We start from the raw sequence: 20,561 nt of genomic DNA on the forward strand, positions 1-20,561 counted from the left end.
TTGGTTCAATGGCTCTCAGCATACATGATACACACAATAAAAATTGCTCTGGCATCTCTGCCTGCATTACTTGATGATAATACATTTTTCCCCTATAGCACCTCTCTGCCATCAGTGTTAAAGGTGCCTCACTTGTTGGGAGCATGCAGAAAGCCAGATGAACCCTGCCCCACGCTGCCACTCCTGGGACCCCCATGCTGGGAGCTGGGGATCTGCCCAGCGCTGAGGCTGTGGCTTCTTGTGCCCGTCATTGGGGTGGGGCTGGCCCAGGGCCCCCGGGAACCCCCGTGGCAGCTTTCAGTAGGGTGACATACAGGCGTGGGGCTGAGGCGGGCAGGGTGCACCGAGGGAGCTGGGCACAATAGGGCTGGAACTAGGGGTGCTGCTGCCCCCCTGGCTTTAAGTGGTTTCTATCATATACAGGGTTTAGTTGGTTCAATGTCTCCCAGCCCCCCCACTACACGAACTGCTCCACGCCCCTGCCCAGGCGCCCCCGGAAGTCGAGGCCCCTGGACGGGCCCAGCTGGAGCTGCCTAGGGGCCGCTCCGAAGTACCGGGGGCCTCCTCCCTGCCATGGGACCCTAGTCCCGGGGCGGGGAAAGCGGGGTCCCTCTTGCCCGCGGTAGGGGCTGTCTCGTTGACGCGGAAGTGGAACAGACACCGGAAGTAGGAGGGGGGGCGCGTGTGCCTCCAGGTCCCCGTTTCTCGCTGAGCCCTGCGGGACGGAGCCCGGTGACGCCCGAGCGGAGCACGCCCCATTTCCTCGCGCCGGTTCGGGAGGGGGCGGGGCTGCGTGCCGGGGGGCGGGGCTTCCCGTGTCCACGCCCCCGATGCCCCTCCCCCACCCTCTCCGCCCGCCCCGGCCCGGCCCGGCCTCGCCTCACGTTGCTGAACGCGGCGGCGGAGGCAGCAGGAGGGAGCAGCTGGTCCCGGCCCTTGTGCCTAGGGCCGGGGTGGGTCTCGAGCAACCCAGTGCGGGGGTGAGGCTGCCACCTGGGGCGGGCTGTGCTGGTGAGGGGCTGCCTGCCGGGCCCGCATCCTGGAGCGGGGGCTTACGCTGGGGGTGGTTGTGTCTCGGAGGAGGGGGTTGCACTGTGGGGGTGGGGGCATGTATCCTGGATGGGAGGCTGCAGGAGGGGCTGCATCCTGGATGGGGTGGGGCCGGGGGCATGTATCCTGGATGGGAGGCTGCAGGAGGGGGGGCTGCAGGAGGGGCTGCATCCTGGATGGGGTGGGGGCGGGGGCGGGGGCATGTATCCGGATGGGAGGCTGCAGGAGGGGGGGCTGCAGGAGGGGCTGCATCCTGGATGGGGCGGGGGCATGTATCCGGATGGGAGGCTGCAGCGGGGGGGGCTGTATCTTGGAGGTGGGAGGCTGCAAGAGGGGCTGTATCCTGGATGGGTGGTGGGGATGTATCCTGGATGGGGGGCTGCAGGAGGAGGGGAGCTGTAGCCTGGATAGGGGTGAGGTTTGCACTTTGGGGGATACTGGTGGCTGCACAAAGGGAGTCGTATTTTGGATCTCACTTGCAACCCTGTATAAACTGTCCTGCCCATAAGTACCGGTATGCCTGAGCCAGCTGATCTCAGCTCCTGTCTTCCTTTTGCCATTAAGGAGCCCAAGGAATGTGTGTTTAACGGGTGCTTAGGCTCTGGGGCTAATGTTCTAATATATGTGGCTTGGGTTTGTCATGTGCTTACTTCTTAAATCCCACTGAGATTCTTCTTGTGGTTCTTTTAATCCTACTGAGTCTATCTTCCTACCCTCCACTTCATGTGGTCTCTGCCCTGGGGGTTTCTGAACACTTGCTTGTCTGTCTGCTCCGTTTTCAGGTGCACATTGTATACTGTACTTAGGATTGTTTCCTTGTCTGCTTCTCTTTTTGCTATGTGTGGATTTGGGCTTTTTTTCCCCTTCAGAGTAAGCAATTAAGATTCCTAGAAACAATCTCGGGTACCTACCAGGTACCAGGAAATTTGTAAAATTCCATTTTTTACAAGCTCAGATAATAAGTTAATAATTAAAACAGTTCTATTTGAAAATAGAAAAACTTTGGGTTGGAATGAATTTGGGACTTTGTCCCATCTCTGAGTGGTTAAATGGGAGAGTCTGTGCTCCCAAATTAGCTGGCAATATATAACAGGTGCCAGGGCCTGGAGAGCCAATTTTTCTGAGGATACAATTCTGTTAATTAATTTCTAGTTATTTCTGTGTGTATGAATTTCTCACCCATTCTTTTTAAAACTTGTCTTTATTATGTCTACACTAACATGACATGACTGCTGTGAAAGGTTTGATTCTAACTGTAGATGAAAATGTTACATTGTACCTAATAAACTAGCAGTTTTTTCTGCCCACTTGTTTTTTTAATATAGCAATGCCATCAGTGCTGAAGGAGGGGATGATGATGATTATTTTATTATTGTAATTTGTATGTGATGAATAATGAATGTTAGCTCCAGAGTCTCTAAAACATTAATCTTGTAACTGTAACATGCGGCGTCAGCATTTTTAAATCTTTTTAATGTACATTTAGGTCCCTGGGCTCAGAAGCCAGATGTCAAAATGCATATTAATTGCATGGTTTTTGTTCTCATACCCCCATTTGTTCTTAGTGGAAAAGGCAATGGGAAGGGACACGAAGTGAGCACTCAGTTCCACCTGGGACCTTGAATGTGACCATTTTTATCCTGTTCTTTCTCCTTCCACTCCCCACTCTGTCCCCCACACTTCACATTTGCTGTTCTCCCAGTGGCTAGCTGATACACTCCACTGGGAATCCATCAACGCTATTCCGGAGTCAGCCCCATGGTCTCAGGATAACTTAGCAAGATGCCTTCCTGTCCCTTTTGCTGCCCTCAAAAGATGGGAATGTTACTCCTGGGGCCATTCTGTGCCAAAAATTCTGTACACAATATTTTAAAATTCTGCAAATTTTATTTGTAAAAATAACACTACATAATCATGCCAGTTTCAATAATTTTGGTAATTTTTTTCAAAATATCTGTTAGCTAGTACGTCTGTAACAATATAGACACACACAAATTCCCCCAGGAGCAGAGAGTTAAAGAAATCCCTGTGACAACCCAGCTCCTGTTTCTCTGCCCCTTCCTTCCCCCCCCCCACCCAGCCCAGCCCAGCCCAGGGGTCAGACACCTGCCCCCCTCCACCCCAGAGCCCAGTGATCCAGGAGAAACAGCCTGATGTTGGGTCCCAGGCTTGCATGGAGTTTCCTGCGTCCGCCCTCTCCTTCCCTCAGAGTGTGCTGGGAACTGCAGTTGCCAGGATCCCTCTGGCTCCCCTCTCCCCCCCCAGCAGTGTCTTCTATGTGTGAGCTGGGCTCTGTCGGGTCCAGTGGCCCCTAGTGGCGACTAGCAGCACTGCAGCCTATTTCTGTGGGGGAAAGGAAATTCTGCACGCATGTTCATTTCTGCAAAATTCTGCATTGCGCAGTGGTGCAGAATTCCCCCAGGAGTGTATTCTGTTCTGCCTGAGGAGACAGAGCCTGCCCCACTCCTACCTCCTCAGAAACACCCTGAAGCCCTGCCCCTCCATGCTGAGCGTGCCGCAATAGTGAGCGAGAGGGACTGTCACTTTCTCTCACATGCATGACTTCCCCCCCCCCCGTCAGTGATTTACACTTCTACCAGCTGCTCCAGGTGCTCAAACTGACCTATCTGTGCTGCCAGGGAGGGGCACATGACCGTTCTCACGGCTTCCCTTTCAGAAGTCATTTTTCTGCAGAGAAGCAAAGAAATCTGGGGGGACATGAATTCTGCGCACACAAGTAGAATGTGCTGTCCCTGCATTCTTAGCAGAAGCTGAACTGGGAATAGTACTTAGACCCTCTCCCATGGCAGTTTGGAGTAGTAACTAACAACTGCCCAATCACTGAAATTCCCTTTTAAGTTAATTTGAACAATATCGTTTTCCTCTGAATAGTCACAGTACTTGTGACTTGACTTTATTATACTTTTATTACCGTAGTGCCTAGAAGCCCTGGTTGTGGACCAGGACTCTGTTGTGTTAGGTGCTGTACTAACACACAACAAAAAATGGTTCCTGCGCCAAAGAGCTTACAATCTAAGGCAAGATAACAGATGGATACAGATGAGGGAGTACGAGACAGTACTGGTCAGCGTGATAGGCAGTGAGCACACTCAGTTGCTGCAATTTTATCGTCTGCTAAGATACAAAGATTGTTTTAAGGAATAAATATTACAAATTAATATAAGTGCTTCAGTCTAGTATCACAAAAAATCCATGTAGTTTGCAAGCTTCTTGGGGCAGGGACTGTGTGTGGATATACTGCTCATCTTACTGTTGGCACTCAGTAAACTAACTCCCCTTCCCCTATCCTCCGCCTACCTGTGTGTCTTTTCTCAGACTGTGAGCTCTTCAGGGCAGGGGCCATGCCGCCTGAATGTCTGGGCAAACTCTAGCTGCTAGCACAAACAAATAGGTTAAAATAATGGTGGAAGGGAAAGATAACAGTTGTGTTAAACCCACATTGTTTCAAATGTCTCTGGTTTGAATCAGTGAAGTTTATCTAAACTGTGGCTTTTGACCAAGCATTTGTGCTCTACTTGGGAGAATTTCCTTCAGGAAGGAGATGTTTGTAAGGACTAAACCTAGCTCATTCCTACGGTATAATGCTTTATAGTGTCTTTCTTGCAGACTGCATTCCCAAATACTCTATAGCTCTACCTAGAATAGTTATAAAATGAAAAAGTAATAGCCAAGGAAGAGAGAAATTAAGAGGGGTAGGCAAGGGTTTGGGAGGCGGGGCAGGGATAAGAGATGACAGTTGAAAGTGGAGAGTTGATGAGATGGCCAGATCCAGAGAGGCCGATGCAGCAGAGGAGAAGGCTGTTGCACCCACTGTGCTGAGATTGTGTGAAGAGAGAAGTAAGGCTGTGGAGGGTGGCAGTTTTGACCGGTCTCCCGAAAGGAGAGGACAGCCAGTGGAGTTGCGAGAACATCATTCATTACGGCCACTCTTGTTTGTCGGCGTGAGAAAGCATGTAGCAGTGTTCTTTGCCTACTGGAGTCTGGATGTGGAGAGAGTGTTTTAAAACAAAATTAATTGCAATAGCTTAGGCAGGGGAAGATGGAGGCATGGAGGAGAATTTCAGCTTGGGTGGAATCAAGTGCACAGTGTGCACAGGAAACATGGAGAGTAGTATGTAACCATACAAGGCACTGTGATCTGAACATGGGACTAGCAACCAGGAGCTCCTGAGTTTTAATTCTGCTTCTAATACTTCCTTGAGTTCATGAGTTTGCCTCTATGCCTCAGTTTCCCCATCTGTAAAATGGGGGTGAAGCTTGCCTCCATCCAAGGGGGGTTGTGTAGATTAATGTTTGAGAAATGCTTTGAGCATAAGCGCTGAGTATTTTATAGGTGTGGAAGAAACATTAAGAATCAAGCCAAGGTTACAGACAGTGGGAGGAAGGAAGACAAGTGGGAGGCCTGAATCAGGGAGGAAAACGTTCTCAGGATGCTCATCTTGCCTAAGGAAGGCACTTGTGTCTTTGAGATGTTTAGCTGCAGGAAGTTGAGAGGAAGTAGCAAGTCTATTTGGTCAAGACGGACTGAAGGTGGACAGGAAAGTGGCTTCTGAGTTTCTCTCTCCACTTATCAAAAATGAGTGAATGCACATCTGTCAACCTCTGTGTAGGGTCCCTCTCCCCCAGTGAAGTCATTCTGATAGACCTCTTAGCGTTTGGGTCATGCGATTAATTGGTTTTGCCCTGAGCTCTTGGGCTGCTCTATACGTTCAGTGATTACGACTGGTGATGAGAAGAGTCCATCTGTGTATGCGGTCCTCTCCCAAACGGCATTAATGTTTGAGTGCCTGAAGAATGTGCTGCTAGTTGGTTACTCTGCTGATGGTGAATTTCTGTAGCTAGGATGCAGGTTCCCTTACTGCGCTCCAATTTGGGGTGTGAGGAAGATTGTCCTAGTAATTAGCTTAGGGTCAGATTCAGATCTAATGTAGTTTTGGGTAACTCCTTCAAAATCGGAGGGCTTAATATAGGGCTGATTTTGACCTCTGAAGGGTTTGACAAAGATCTTTGATTCCATTCATTCAGCATCTCACTGTGTGAACAGTCTAACATGTGAGAGACAACCTGGGTGGGAAAAATTGTCTTCTCTGTTCACTAGGGGAGTAGGATCTTGCTAGGCCTGTCCCTGTCTTCTCGCAGCCTGTCATGTGATAAGAATATGACTTTCAAACAGTTACTCTTGGTTTCTGACCTCTGGTCTGATGTGCGTAGCATTAGGGGAAGAGCTTTGAAATTGGCTTATTCGTCTAGTGATCAGAACACACTGCTGGAATTTTTTAGATGTGAATGGTTAGGACAGAAGACCAGTACTGGAGCAGTTATAAGGATATGGCTGGCAGGCACTTAAAAAAAAGAAGCCATCAAACATTACAGCACATTGTACGAGTGCTGCAGAGTTCAGTATATGAAATGATGCCCAGCCTGGGGCGGAGGGCCTGTGCATGTGTGGAGAGGAGCATGCGTTACAAATGGTGATTCAGTTACTGTGCTGGTATCAGAAGATTCAGCTCTGATGCAGGAGGAGTGGGGTATTTTAATGTTTGCTTTTTGTGCCAAGGCAGGTGGAGCAGGGAGTTAAGAATGGGCTCTGGTGGTAGCTTCTCCCTGCTCTTGCAGCTGACTCTCAGACCTCGGATGCTGGGCCTGCCCAAGTAGGGTGCTGAACCTCTTACCCCTTCTTTCTTCTGGGCTGAGATGCTTTGTCACTTCAGGTGACGTCTTGGCCACACTGAAGTCATTTGGAGCTTTGCTCTTGACATCACTGAGGCCAGGATTTCACTCTGCTAATAACAACTCCTGCCCTTCTCCTTAACTGTGTAGTTGGCATACTGCTGCTGCCGCCAATAGATAGAAATTAAAGATTGGTGGGGGGGGCTTAGTTGATTCTCCCCACAATCCAGGACTCATTCAGATGGTTCTCTATGGTATAGCTTTCCGTAGCGTTGGCTAGTCTAGTTTTAAATAGCTCAAGCAAATTGCTAGTAATCTGCTTTTTTCACACATAGATCTCCAAGCACAAAGGGGGAGTAAATGTCAGTGTTATCCCCATTTGACACAGGGGGACCCCGAGGGTCAGAGAATGATAGTGACTTGCTCAAGGTCATACACACAAGCTGGGAATAGGGTGGTGGTCAGAGTTCCCGGGTTCCTGTTTGTGGTCGCTGGGTCAGTCTGCATTCTCGGTGTTGCCTTTGTGCAACACAAACTAACACTGCCCTCTCCCTGGGCATGTGAGAGGATAATCTCTGCAGTAGCCCTGGGATCTCTCTTATGGAATAAGATGTTGTGCTGACATAGTATTAAAGTCAAATTCAAGTCGATTGGAAGAGAGTCCCTTGATAGGAAAATGCAAAATTCATTTATAAGTAGATTGATAGGTAGATAATCTGATCCACGTGTGACTCTAGTGCTGGTTTATCCTGTTTAGCCACAGGACAGCCTGGTCTCATTTCCAAACCCTGTTGTTTAGCTCGTATTACTTTTAAGTATTGTGGTGTTTTCCTTGATTAACAATCACCCCTTGGATCCAACAAGATCCATTGCTGTGCACAGAACTGTTCAGCAACTTGGCTTTCAAGCTGCTGCCTCCCTGCTCCCAAGTTTGGTCTGAATTTGTCTATCTAGACTGTAAGCTCTGTGATAAGGAGCTTTGTCACCTTGTGTCAGTAAAGCATTGTTGTTGTTGCTGTATGATACTGCACAACCCCAAAAATACATGCTGAACCCGCTGCCAGGGCCAGGCAGAAACCCTGCACTTCTCTTCTTTATCAGAACTGAAAGCTTGTGCATATAGAGCCAGCAGAGGTTGGTCCAGGAATATCTGCCAAGTTGAGGGTGTGATCTGCCAACCCTCAACAGGATCTTGTTCTTTAAGTTTATGAAAGGGGAAGGGCCTTTCTAAACAAGGCGGCTGGCTGTCAGAGCTATCTGAGAGACTGCTGGCTGCAGCTGTGCTTGGCTTCTGGTGAAGAGGACAACAGAAGTAGGATTCAGGGGGTTAGCAGCTGAATGACTGCTGGCTGCATGATGTTTCTCTGGGGCTCTCTGCTAGCTGGGGAACCCCGGGATTGGCTAAGAAAGGAACCAATGGCTGCATGAATGGCCCCAGCAGCTGCAGCAAAGGGGTCTGACAATAGTTGCTGAGTGTAGCAAGCAAATCTTTTCTGTGTGTACTTAATACAAAATTGGCAGGCAGTGAGGGCTTATCAGCTAACTCAGTTCTCCAGCTTCCAGAGGGCAGGGTGGGTGATCTGGTTCCTGTTGGAGTGTTAGCTGCTGCTATGTTGGAATAATCCCCACAGTCACATAAATCACAAGTTTAATCTGAAATGTACTTTTTTTTTTTTTAAGTCGGTACAACTCTAATGTTGACTTGCCAACCCTGGAGATGGAATTTATCTTTGCGTCCCCAGGATTGTGCAAGGCAAGGAGCAGCAGTACTGTACAACCCCGTCATTGAGGGCAGACCCTCCCAAGGGGAAGAGAGGTCAGTCTCCATGGTGCATTCAGTCCTAGACCTCTTTGCTGAGTGTTAATTTTGGTGATGGCAGCACCTGTCTGCTGGGAATGAGACTGAGACTCCCCAACCTCATTTCCTGTAGGACATGGAACAGCCAGTGGATAACGCTTGATCACTGCCAGAGTGGACTAGAATTGAGCCAGCAACCTGGAAGTGAAATAATCTCTCTCCCCTTCCCAGTCCCCTGAACCATCCACTCGCTGTATCTGAAATGCAGCACTTCTGCAATGCATGCCCAGTGCACCAGCCCAGATTTCCTTGGGAGCCAGTGCTTCACGTTCTCGAGACTTTCACTCCCAGCAGACTCCTGTGTGCAGAGACAGAGCTGGAGCAATAGCTGCAGCCTAGGATCAAAGCAGCTCTTTCGGTTTTAGATCCTTTTCACTTCCCAGGGAGCAACTTTTCATCTTTGCTTGATGCTTTATTCTTTCTGAGCTAGATGGAAGTGAACGAAATGCAGCTGCTGCTGCTTTTCATTGGGAGAAGGCCTGGGCCTCTTCCACGGTTCCTGGGGGGCCCCTTGAGAGCTGCAGTGGTGCTGAATGGGAGCTCCTGCTCTGCGCGTGGAGAAGTAGCATCTCTGTGTCTGTTGCCTCCAGCGGTAGTCTTCTCCCTTTATTTCTCAGATGCTTTCACTGAATCATAGCTGCCTCTGCCTTGAACTCACGTCTCACTCAAACAGGTTCTGAATCTTTCAAATGGTATTTAAGGTTTTGGTGAGATGACTGATGCAGCTAAAGTCCATTCTCTGCGTAGTACATGCGGCGAGGGGCAGCCTATCTGCCCCCAGACAGGATACAAGCTGTGCGGACTATTGCATTGCTGTGATGCAGGTTAAGTGTCTCCACTCCAGAGGTGTTGGCTCTTCTGGTCCTGTGATAAACAGGCAGGTTGTTCAGTGTTGCCAATCGCCATTGCTGTGAATTCCCTCAGTGTCTTGTGTTGAAATGTTATTTTGTAACTTCCTACAGAGACAGTAGGGGAAATTGCTCCAGACATCCCTCTGCTTCCTATTCTGGGCTGGGGAGGGACTATATTTTGTTTACGATTGTTGCCAAAGGCTCTCCCACCTATACAGAGTCTGAGCCTACAGTGCTGTGTTCTAAGACAGCCTGGAGAAGACTCAGTCCTGAGAGCCCCAGGCTGTGGTGTCTCTTTGAGGCTTGTGCCTGACAGGTGTGTTTCTGAAGGCGTGTGGAGCACTAGGGTCAGGAGTGAGAGGACAAAGTAAAGAAGGGCTTGCAAACGGATCCCCTTCAGAGCCACGTGGGCTCAGCACGGAGCAGGGTCGAGCCAACTCGCTCAAGTCCCATTGATGACTGATGGGTACAAACTGCCTTTGCTGAGGTGCTGATTCCAGCAAAAACAAGCCAAGAAACTTGCGTTTAAGGCTTATGCTTTTCCTGTAAAAAAGGCACCGTTAGCTACTCTTCGGAGCCTTGTTTACTGTCTCTTGGGACAAGCTCTTAGAAACTGGAAAACAGTTTTTCCTTCCCTGCGGCGTTTACCCTCCCGTTTGAGAAATGCTAGTTTTTCTTTTGCCTCTGTGTTTCCAGTGCAGAGAACAAGCTGCTCCCTTTTGTTCACTTCTTTCAATAAACCAGCTTCACTGGTGATGCCCATGTAGCATCCCACTACTCTGCTGCCTTGTCTACCCAGACTGGGAATTGGACATCAGTCTCCTGCGTGGCCACTAAGCCCCCAGTTTGATCTTGGCAGCTCTCCCCGCTCCTGCTGGCCCCGGTGGGATTTGGACTGGAGTCTCCAGCAGGCATGGTCGGTTAAATCATTGTAGACAGGCCAGCTTCTATGCCTTCTTTTTCAGGTAAAGTGCTTTTTAAGGTATTAACCAGTGAAGCTGTGCTCAGAAGGGTGAGGGCTGTTCAGTATTAGGTGCTGTGAACTCTTCCGGCCCCAGTGGTGTTTCTAGTGCACAGAGCCTCTCTGCGAGTAAGGGAGGTGGAGGGGTTCTCACTGACCTGTAACTTTTTCTTCTTTCTGTTCCTGGCTACATCCTCTGCTTGTTCTGCTGGCATGTGGAATGCACTAGCTGATCTCTCCAGGTCTGCACCTGGGCCCATGGAAATCTCTAGTGCGTGCTGGGTCAGGTTGGCCTGTCCATTAGGGAATAAAGAGGAGTCAACAGAAAGGAACAGCTTTGTCTCGGAGAGAACTTCACGGCGGTAGCTGCTTTCCCCTGTGTGGATTGCCACGTACACGCAGGGGCGAAAGAAAATGCAGGCCTGTTATTTACCAGGCTGCACGTGGCAACAGACTATATTGGTAAGGGATGCAAGGAGAGTGTGGGCCACGATGCAAACTGCAGACGCACACACACAACTAAAATTAATCAATTTAAAGTTTTATTGGGGATAATTACAAGGGGTAAGGGAGCAGCGTATGATTAGCTAATAGAGTTAATGAAACTTAAAACACACAATGACTAAAATATCTACTAACAATATTTATAAACACAGATGCAGCATTTAGTAATAACCGATACTTACAAATACAAACCAACGCATAACGACCGGCAAACGTAGAAACTCTGTTTGAAACACGTGAGCTGAGAGAGAGGCTTCGAGGTGATCAGGCTCGATTACGGGTGTACACAGGATACACAGGATTCGTTTTTCTTTCTCCTCTCCCTGCCTGCGCATGGCAGGCAGGCCTATAAAGTACCAACTATGACATCATAGACGTGTCATAGGGGACGGGGCCCAAAACCTGTTTGTGTTCGTTTCTGATTGGCACAAGCAAAGTTTGCACCAAGTAGGGGAGCAGGTGCCTTAAAGTCTGGCTCCGCCCCCAGAAGGTGAGGAAATGCATATTGTCTTAGAATGCGTTCAACACTGAATGGCAAAAGAAGAGGCCAGGGCAATACCGGTATGGGCAAGTTTTACAGGCTGCAGACAGGAACTCATCTCAACAGCCTGTACTTCAGGTGGAACGGAAGCTGGAGCTCTGCCTCGTGGAGAGCAATTTCTGCCCTGCCTTTGTGTTTCGGGTTGTTCCTGGGATTGCTTTGTGCCTGCTCCGCTCCGCGTTTCAGCACATCCAGCGCTCTTCCTGGCCTAGCTGTTTAATTATGTATAGCCTGAGCATCCCATCTGCATTCAGGATCTGGCTTCTCATTGACAACGCCACACAAGAACGCGTCTCATTTTCAGTACAACGCTTACTTGGTGGTTACAGGGGGATCATATTCCACAGCTAGCTTAAGTTACCTATTGACGGATGAGCCACCCCCCACGTGGCCCAGGGATGGCGTTCCATATTCTGTTCCAGAATCCATTTGCCTGCTATGTGCTGAATATTTTCTCCCTCTTCCCACCCCCCAAAAGCCCTGTTTAAATAATGCCAAGGTTATGCCAAAAGTCAGGAAATCCAGGCAAATGGCCTTTTAAGCTGTACCACCATCAAGGGATCAGGCAGAGGCTCTGACGCTAAGGATGGGGCTTCTGCCTCCACTTTCATTTCCCTGCCTCGTGTTGGTTCACTTCATGTCACAGCTTTGTTTACTTTGATTTTGGGCAGACCCTGCAGGATTCCCCGGCCAGCCACATGGCCGTCATAGGAGAAACATATCAGACAATTTTCTAAGCCCTCCGGGTCACACGTAGTTGGGGTTTTTGAATGACATGAGTTGCTCCTTCACCTTCCCTCCCCCAGTATAATAACAATACTTAGCTCTTCTCACCCCCCCCAGGGAGCAAGAGCCCAGGACCAGGACTTAAACCTTGGTCTCCAACACTGTAGTGCAGGCCCTGCCTACACCAGGCATGCGTCTCTGGTTTCTCACTTGCTAACACCAGTGGAGCTCCACCAGTGTGGGGCAGCCTAGGGTGCATGGTTCACCAGCTGGTGCCGTGGCTTAAGCACCATGTCAGTCTGACCTGTTGTGGCACGGCCAAGTCTCTTCCCTTCTCTGTGCCTCAGTTTTCCCCATCTGTGAAGTGGGGATGATAAGACTGATTCTGAGTGATTGGAAATTCATGGATGAGTTGTGGGGATGAGGTTAGCAGCTGATGGGAACCTTGCCTCTCTGTGAGGGTAGCAGTGTTGTCCTCGGTTGGTGGTGGTTCTCTGCAGCAGGAAGTTCTTGCTCCTGTCGGTGTCATGTTGCATTTCTCCTAATGCTATTTCTTCCCTCTTGGCAGATCTTTTGTCTGAATTTGGCTCCTGATAGAAGTTGACGGATAATGGAAACATTCCCCTGGCAATGTCTCTGGGGCGACTCCTCCGACGTGCCTCTTCAAAAGCCTCTGACCTCCTGACCTTAAACCCCGGTGGTGGCAGTGGTTCGTCTTCTATACTGGATGGGGAGATTATCTACTCCAAGAACAATGTATGCGTCCACCCTGCTGAGGTGTTGCCAGGTGTCGGGGAGCATCACCCAGGTGATGGGGTGCTGCACTTGCTGCTCACTCTTCTTTTTGTCTCTGGGAGCGTCTGTGTGTCCATGTCTGCACGGGGTTGGCATGCCTCTGAGTCTGAGCACTTCAGGGGTGTTACCGTGGGAGCTGAGGGACTGAGGAAAGGCATCCGCTGAGCTGAGCCGCCACTTGTTCTCATCAATGTATCTGTTGTTTTCCAAGGAGCTGTTTGGTGGTTTGAGCAGGGATGGAGCAGTGGGATTCCTAGCTCTGCCACTGTCTCCTTGTGTGACTGTGCACTGATCACATCACCTCTCGGGGCTTCAGTGTCCCCAGCTATAAACCAAGGCAAATGATACTTGCCTTGGTTCCCGGGGCAGTTGGGTAATTAGGGTTATCGTTAATGTCTGTAAAGTGCTTTGAGATCTCCAGAGAGGGTCCAAGTTGTCATTTAATGTGTAACACTTGGTCCATCCCTCCCTCAGCTGCACTCTGGGATGCCAAGTGCCATCACACTGCCCTGATGGAACAAGCAGCCCCTTCAAGCGTCCGGGGACAAGGAAAACTCTGATATTGGCTTCATGGAGTCGATATAGGGCTTTTCTTTAAGACAAATGCGGCTTTCTCCCCATTCTTGTCTGCTAGTGGGACCCTGTGTATCCTTGTAAATGGACACCCGCTACTGGCTTAATATTGCAAAATAATTATTTTGCAAATATTGGTTTGCATTAGACTTGTTTGTGTGACTATTTTGGGTTGGCTTTCCAGGAACCTTCTAGTGCCCTAGCTCTGCTAGGGCAAATACTCAAGAGGAACCTGTGTTTAGCGCCCACATAGAATGGGGATGTAGGGATGTGGACTCACCCCTGTGGCACCTCCTGCTGGTTTCTTCCGGGAATTAGCTCTCCAGCCTCCGAAGCACCCTCTGCAGGCCAATGATCCACCTTACCTCACTCTGGGCCCCGTGTCCCTCCCGGGACCCAGTGCCCCGTTATCTGGGGTGCTGCCCCCTGGCAGTAACCCCACAGTTCTGGGTCTCCCCCTCCCAGGGGAACCCCCACCCACTATCCCCACTTCGCCTCAGGGTTAGGCTACTGCCAGTCTCCGTCTAGCCCCCACTCACTGGGACGGACTGCAGTGTAAGCCACTCATCGGACCTGCTGCCTCTGCCTACCCATAGGCTACCCCCTGCAACCCAGTGCCTAATGGGCCTTATCAGGCCTGCAGCCTGAGGCTTTCCTAGGCCGGAGCTCCCCGGCTCCCTTAATTATCCCTGCTACAGGGGATAATTAAACAACAGTGCAAATCTGACATGAAAGTCTGTAATTCAAAATTCGCTCTTGATTAGTTGCATAACTGGTCCAATCAGGAAGTGTTATTTACTCCTCCTCATAACACAAGAACTAGGGGTCACCAAATGAAATTAGTAGGCAGCAGGTTTAAGATAAACAAAAGGAAGCATTTCTTCACACAACGCAGAGTCAACCTGTGGAACTCTTTGCTAGAGGATGTTGTGAAGGCCAAGACTAAACAGGCTTCAAAAAAGAACTAGATAAGTTCATGGAGGACAGGTCCATCAATGGCTGTGCCAAAAGCTGGGAATGAGTCATGGGATGGCTCACTTGATGATCACCTGTTCTGTTCATTCCCTCTGGGGCATCTGGCACTGGGCACTGTCGGCAGACAGGACACTGGGCTAGATGGACCTTTGGTCCAACCCAGTATGTCCATTCTTATGTTCTTATTCATAAGCCATTTGCAGATTCAAAGGGATTATTTGCAAATAATGAATATTTGAGAATTTCACAGTCTGTGTGCAGAGAGAGGAGAAATCTGCCAAATGACTGGATTGCTTTAGCCCAGCTGTATTGGCAATGGAGGGGGACAGGGGCTAAAAGTGGCTGATAAATGTCCTGAGAATACAGTTTAAGTCCTAACTGGTTGGTCCTGTGCTCTCTTGAAGGCTATTTATGCTTGTACATGGAGAAAGATGAGCTACTTGGTACCACGCTTATCCTTGCCTGGGTCCCAAACTCTCGTATTCAGAGGCAGGATGAAGAAGCCCTGCGCTATATCACCCCTGAGAGCTCCCCGGTCCGTAAAGCTCCCCGCAAGCGTGGCCGCCACACTCAGGGGTTTGGCACCGTCCAGCAGGCTTCCCCGACCGATGAGAAACGAGCAGTAGTTCCGAAAGACGACGAGATCTTGGCTGTGTCTCAGCTTGTCAGAGATGTGGCTCACCTCGGCTTCCCTTCTGAAGAAGGGGAGAAGCTGTCTCAATGTTGCCTGGCAACTGATGGTACCCACAACTCCACACAGCCTGCCCACAGTGACTCAGGAATCTTATCGACAATCAGCTCTCAGGAGGAGCAGAACAGATCGGAGTTGTCAGTGGAGGGGACAGACGAAGGGCTGGATTGCAGGCTCGAGCAGGGGGAGGACGAGGGCTCCTTGGAGCTGTCTGCTGATGATGTGAGCAGGGATAGTACTTTTGACTCTGATTCTGATGCCTTCTCCTCCCCGTTCTGCCTGTCTCCCATCAGCGAAGCCCTTGGGGAAGGCAGCAGCTCTGTGTTTCTGGATAATGAAAGCAGGTGAGTTTGTCACATTTTTACAGCTTCCTGGTGGGTGGGGTGGGGTGGAGGAGAAAGGAGGCTGACGGCTTAAGAACATAAGGAAGCTAATGCGCTTAAAAGCGGCATTGAGCTCAGTTTAGCTGCTCTCACATTGGGTTCGCTTTAATCTGCCTTCTCATTGTTTTATTCCCTTCCTTGAAATCTAACTTGAAAAGCCTTTGGGGAAATGCCCTGAGTTGGCCAGTCCCCATTCTGCTCATTGGAACCCTTCAGGCTCTACCACCCTTCTGTGCCCATAAACTCATTCTGCAGGCTCGCACTGAGTCACCTGGAGCGTGAACCTGCCTGTCTGCCGCGGGTACTTTTAGTGGGTGTGTCGCTATGGTAAGGGGTTCTCACAGCAAATTTTTTGGTGGCCTCAGAGTGCAGCCACCAGCTCTCACCGGCGGCTGCACTGATGCTTTCCTAAAATACTTCATTAACTTTAGGAAAAACAATTAAATATGCACAGATTCACATCCAAGTCATTGCAATGTATATTTTAGGTTTTTTTTGGCAGATTTGATAACAAAAATAGTGCTGCCTCCCCCTTCTTCCTCTCCCCCCTCCCCCCCCCCCCAAGGCTTAGTGGGTCCTGGGGCTTGCTGAGAAAAGTGATATTTGTATATTTGGTAATATCACAGCACACCTGGTGTACACTGGGAGGCTATGAAAAGTGATATTAACAAACAATCAAGTATCACTTTTCACAGGGGATTTGCTAGTTAAGTGATACTTACATGTTAGTTAATCGCTTTTCTCAGCAAGCCCCAGGACCCATTAAACCCTGGATAGGGGGTGCAGAAGGGGAGGCAGCGAGGGCCTGGTGGGATGGATGCAGGGCCGGGGCAGGCAGCGGGGACCTGGGGTGATGGGGGTGGGTGACGAGCCCCACTGTGTGGCCAGAGCCAGAGCCTGATGTCTGCTGCCATGCGGCCAGGACTGGGGCTCAGTGCCCACAGCCAGAACACGGAGCTAGGTGCCAGAGCCCAGGAGTGCGTGGCTGGAGCCAGGGATCGGAGCCACAGCTGGAGAAGTGGGTCAGCGCCCAGGGCTGGTGCCTGCTGTTGCATGGCAAGAACCTGGAGCTGGGTGCCGGAGTCCAGGAGTGCGTGGCTGGAGGCAGCGCTCACTGCTGTGTGGCCAGGGCGAGGGGTCAGCACCCAAGGCCAGTTCCCACCACCACGTGGCCAGAGCCCAGGACCAGAGCTGGGGGTCAGCGCCTGCTGCCGCACAGCTGGGGCAGGGGATCAGTACCAGGGGCTGGGGCCATGTGGCTGGAGTCTGGGGCCAGAGGCTGACTGAAGCTCCGCGGCCGGAGCCAGGGGTCAGAACCTGCGGCCGGAGCCAGGGGTTGGTGCCCAAAGCCCCATGTTTGGAGCCCGTTGCCATGCAGCTGGGACTGGGGGTCGGTGCCTGTGGCCAGCACCTGCCACTGCGTGGCTGGAGCCTGGGGGGTGGAATCAGGGGCCAGAGGCTGAGGCCTCGCAGCCGGAAGCCAGGGTCGTGTGGCCAGAGCCGGGGGTTGGGGGGAAGAAGAGGGTCAGTACCCGCTGCCCCCTGGTCGGAACCTGAGGCCACTCGGCCAGGCTCCTGAAGTCTCGCTGCTGGAACCTGCCACCCAAACCCCCTCCTCCAAGGTGGAGAAGAACTCACATTCTCCTGCAGCGTTGTGCCCCACCTCTCTCCAGAGGCAGTGCAGGGCGCTGCATCCAGGAGCAACAAGGAGGGAGGGGGAGAGGCCAGTGCTTCCCCCCCATCACTGCCCAGGAGGCTGTCATGGGTGGACGAAAAGTCCTGGTGGCCGCATGCAGTCACGGTGGTCGCATTTGAGAAATGTTGATGTAGATGGGATCCGGTCCTCTTCGGGAGTGCCTGCAGTAGGCTCTGTTTGGGGATGAGGAGGACACCTTGGCAATGAATTAATGACTTGAATGCCCCTGCATCCTTGCTGTACGTTACACTAGCACTGGACAATATTTCATGTCTGTCTGGCCTGTATTCTCTGTAGTCACCCCCACCCTTCAGCCGTGGTGGGGCTGTATGTGCCACAGTCTCTAGGCACAACTAGGCTAATGTAAGGATACTGCTGTGATTTAAAACTGCCCTGGAAACTGGGTTCACGTCATCCTTTGTGTCTCAAAAATGCCCAGAATTTATGCAAACTTGTAGGTTGGATGGATTTTGCCACTTTCCTTTATGGGATGATCTGAAACCCTGAAAACAGCCAGGGCTTACAATTGACGTGGCACTTCCTTTATAAGTCTAGCTGCCCTCCCAGAGCCGCTGCATAAAGATCCAGTGCTCTGAGCAGTTCATGCGCACTCTGCATTTGGTCTGTACCGTAAGTAACTGCAGATCTCCAAGGTTGTCCAGGATGGAGCTGTAGATTGGATCAATGGAATGTGATTAAATAAAAGCTCCAGAATAGTGCAGCTACATGCAGCTGTTTGGCATATGTGTTATCCATCCTGCTGGTGAGGGCACCTTCATGTGGCCATAGGGTTGTACTGCATGCAGGCACATGACATGCCCAGAGCAGATTTAGCACGGTTCTTCAGGTCACATGGAAGAACAGTGTTAGTCTGAAAACGTGTGCATCTTAACATGGTATCCTACACTGTCCCTTGCCCCTTTTGACAGTCAGCACATTGTTGGATTTCTTACGCTACATACAGTATTTGGGATTAAAGTGAAGCTGTTCAACTTATTTTGAAAAACACTTGCCCTATTAATAACACACACAACACGTTGGATTATTAAATATCACCATTTTAAAAATAATTTAACTTCGTTCTGTACGTTTACTCCATGTCCTTCACTCAGCTTGAATGATGAAAATAGATTTGTTGGCTGCACTTGTTATCAGGAGGTTTCCAGTTATTTTCATGTTCAAGTTCTCTCACACTAGCACAGTGCTGCAATGTGTAGGATTTTACATGCGTTATTGCATTTTCTTCCACGGGGGATAGCGGTGGTGGTTAAAGTTCCATAGTCCTGGTGGATCTTAAAAAATGGAAACACCTCAGTTAGTCTTAGACGTTTTTAAACAAAGCCTACAGCTGTCAGCTGGAGCCATATAGGAACTGGCTCTGCTCCTTTGAAAGAAGTGACGCTACTAAGATGACATTCCAGTTTCTCTTTTAGAAAGCGGTTTTCTGTCAGGACAATGTCTGCATAAACCTATGAGGAATTTGCACTTATTTTCAGTGCTTGTAGTCACTTGGTGATGACATCTCTGCTCCTGGTATTACATAGAACTGTTGCAAAAAAAGTCATGTTGTAAGGTTGCCCAGGCCAAATCTCGGGTTGAATTTGGCCTAAAATGTAGGCTTCTTAAAAGCAGGTTCTCACAAAACCTAAGTGCAATGAAAGTGCATCCGTTAATACTTCTCAGTTCAGTGGAAAGTTTTAAAAACAAAAAATATTTCTGCAATTTTACCTGTTTAATGTATATGCTCTTCTGTAACAGTCATCACTACAGTATGTGTCTTCCAACAATTATTGACCTAATCTCACAGATTGAAGTAGATGGGGACAGAAGTACAATGAGATCGTGTTGCACCCAAACTGTGAGCCCACATCTCAGAAATCCCAATCCAGTGCCTTAGCCACAAGACTGTGTTTTCTAAACAGAGCAGCATTTTGCTAGGGCTCTAGAATTTGAGAGTGAAATTGACTAGACAGAGACCACAAACAGTTAAAATTTCGCTTCCCAACTGAAATTCAAAAAATAAATAGTGAAAAGTCAGAGTTTTAAAATTCGTTCAGCATTAGTAATCTCAGGCAGAGATAGTAATAAGGAAAAAAACATGATTTATTTTAACTTTGTTTTACCTCTGAATGGCCACAGCATTTCTTACAGGGCCTGTCAGTTAATTTAGCTCATGTGAGCCATCTGGTGGCTAACCAGAAGTACTTCTCCCGTTCGTTCAAAAAAAGCAGGGGAGACCTTTTAAAGATACTGCTGAAACAGGCATGTTTCCGTATCTGGCACTGATTTAAGAAGCCTTTGGCAGTGCAGGCGGCACTGGCAGGTGACCTGCAGCAGATCAATAAAACATGGATATTTCATTGTTTGGGGTTGACAGGCTTCTGTCTAATCCATCAGTTCGTATGGCACCTTGCTCCTCACTGTGACACTGTCTTAAAGCACACTCCCTGAAAACTGCTAACTGAAATTTTCCATGGGAAACTTTTTGAAACTCTTGTGAGGCAGCATTCTCCTGTGTGCTTCCTGCATTTGCTCCCTGTTTTTGTTCCTAGAGTCACATGCATGAAAATGGGCTCCTTGTTTCTGAATTTCCTCTGTTTGCTGTTCCCTATCTGAGTCGGAATGAGAGTGTAGATAAAATTCCCATTGTTGGCAGACTCATTCTTTTCTGAAGAGGAATAAAGGTCTCCCGTTATCTTTTTTTTTTTCTTCCCTTGGTTTTGTGTTGTTTTCATGAAGATTCTGTGCCTTTCCTGAGATCACTTCAGAAAGCCAAAGGGATGCATTTCACAGGTTCTGTCCAATCAGAGGCCCCCCACAGCAGCCAGTGACTGAGAGGAATGAGATATTGTTTAGGTGAGGGGTTAGGAATAAGAAGTTGGTGCCCTTAGAACTCCAGTGAACTAGGCAAAACACTTGCTCATCCAGAAGTGATGGGTGTGATGCCATAATTATTGAGTAAAAGTCTATGGCCTGTGCAGGAATTACTGGGCGAGGGTCTCTGGCCTGTGTTGTACAGGGAATTGGACTGGGAGATCACAGTGATACATTTGGGCCTTACAATTGATGAAAACCAGAGAGGGTGGGAGTGAGGGAGTCTGAGCATGTATAACATTGCTGGATGCATTCTGTGCAAGGATGGCTTCACAAGGTTTCACTGAGTGAAGATTTAACAGAAGAGACGGAATCTCCAAGTCATTGCAGAGGCTGGGCAGAACACGTTTCACATGAGCGCAGTGCATCTTTCAAATGCAGCAACCTTAAAG

At 49.5% G+C, this 20,561-nt stretch overlaps 1 protein-coding gene across 8 annotated transcripts in view; it reads left to right on the forward strand.

The window, feature by feature from the left end:
- Positions 1–838: 838 nt before the first annotated feature.
- Positions 839–20,561, forward strand: part of TBC1D16 (TBC1 domain family member 16) — a 42,716-nt gene continuing 22,993 nt past the window's right edge. For 2 of the 8 annotated variants that reach the window (XM_039501957.1, XM_039501964.1), the window contains exons 1-3: positions 839–980; positions 12,751–12,990; positions 14,930–15,560. In XM_039501957.1, the coding sequence (XP_039357891.1) occupies positions 12,813–12,990; positions 14,930–15,560 (809 nt within the window). In that variant the 5' untranslated portion in view covers positions 839–980; positions 12,751–12,812. The other 6 variants (XM_039501962.1, XM_039501958.1, XM_039501959.1 and 3 more) reach the window with 6 other exon arrangements.

The sequence above is a fragment of the Mauremys reevesii genome, linkage group 15 (genome assembly GCF_016161935.1).
Source record: "Mauremys reevesii isolate NIE-2019 linkage group 15, ASM1616193v1, whole genome shotgun sequence".
Taxonomy (NCBI): Eukaryota; Metazoa; Chordata; order Testudines; family Geoemydidae; genus Mauremys; species Mauremys reevesii.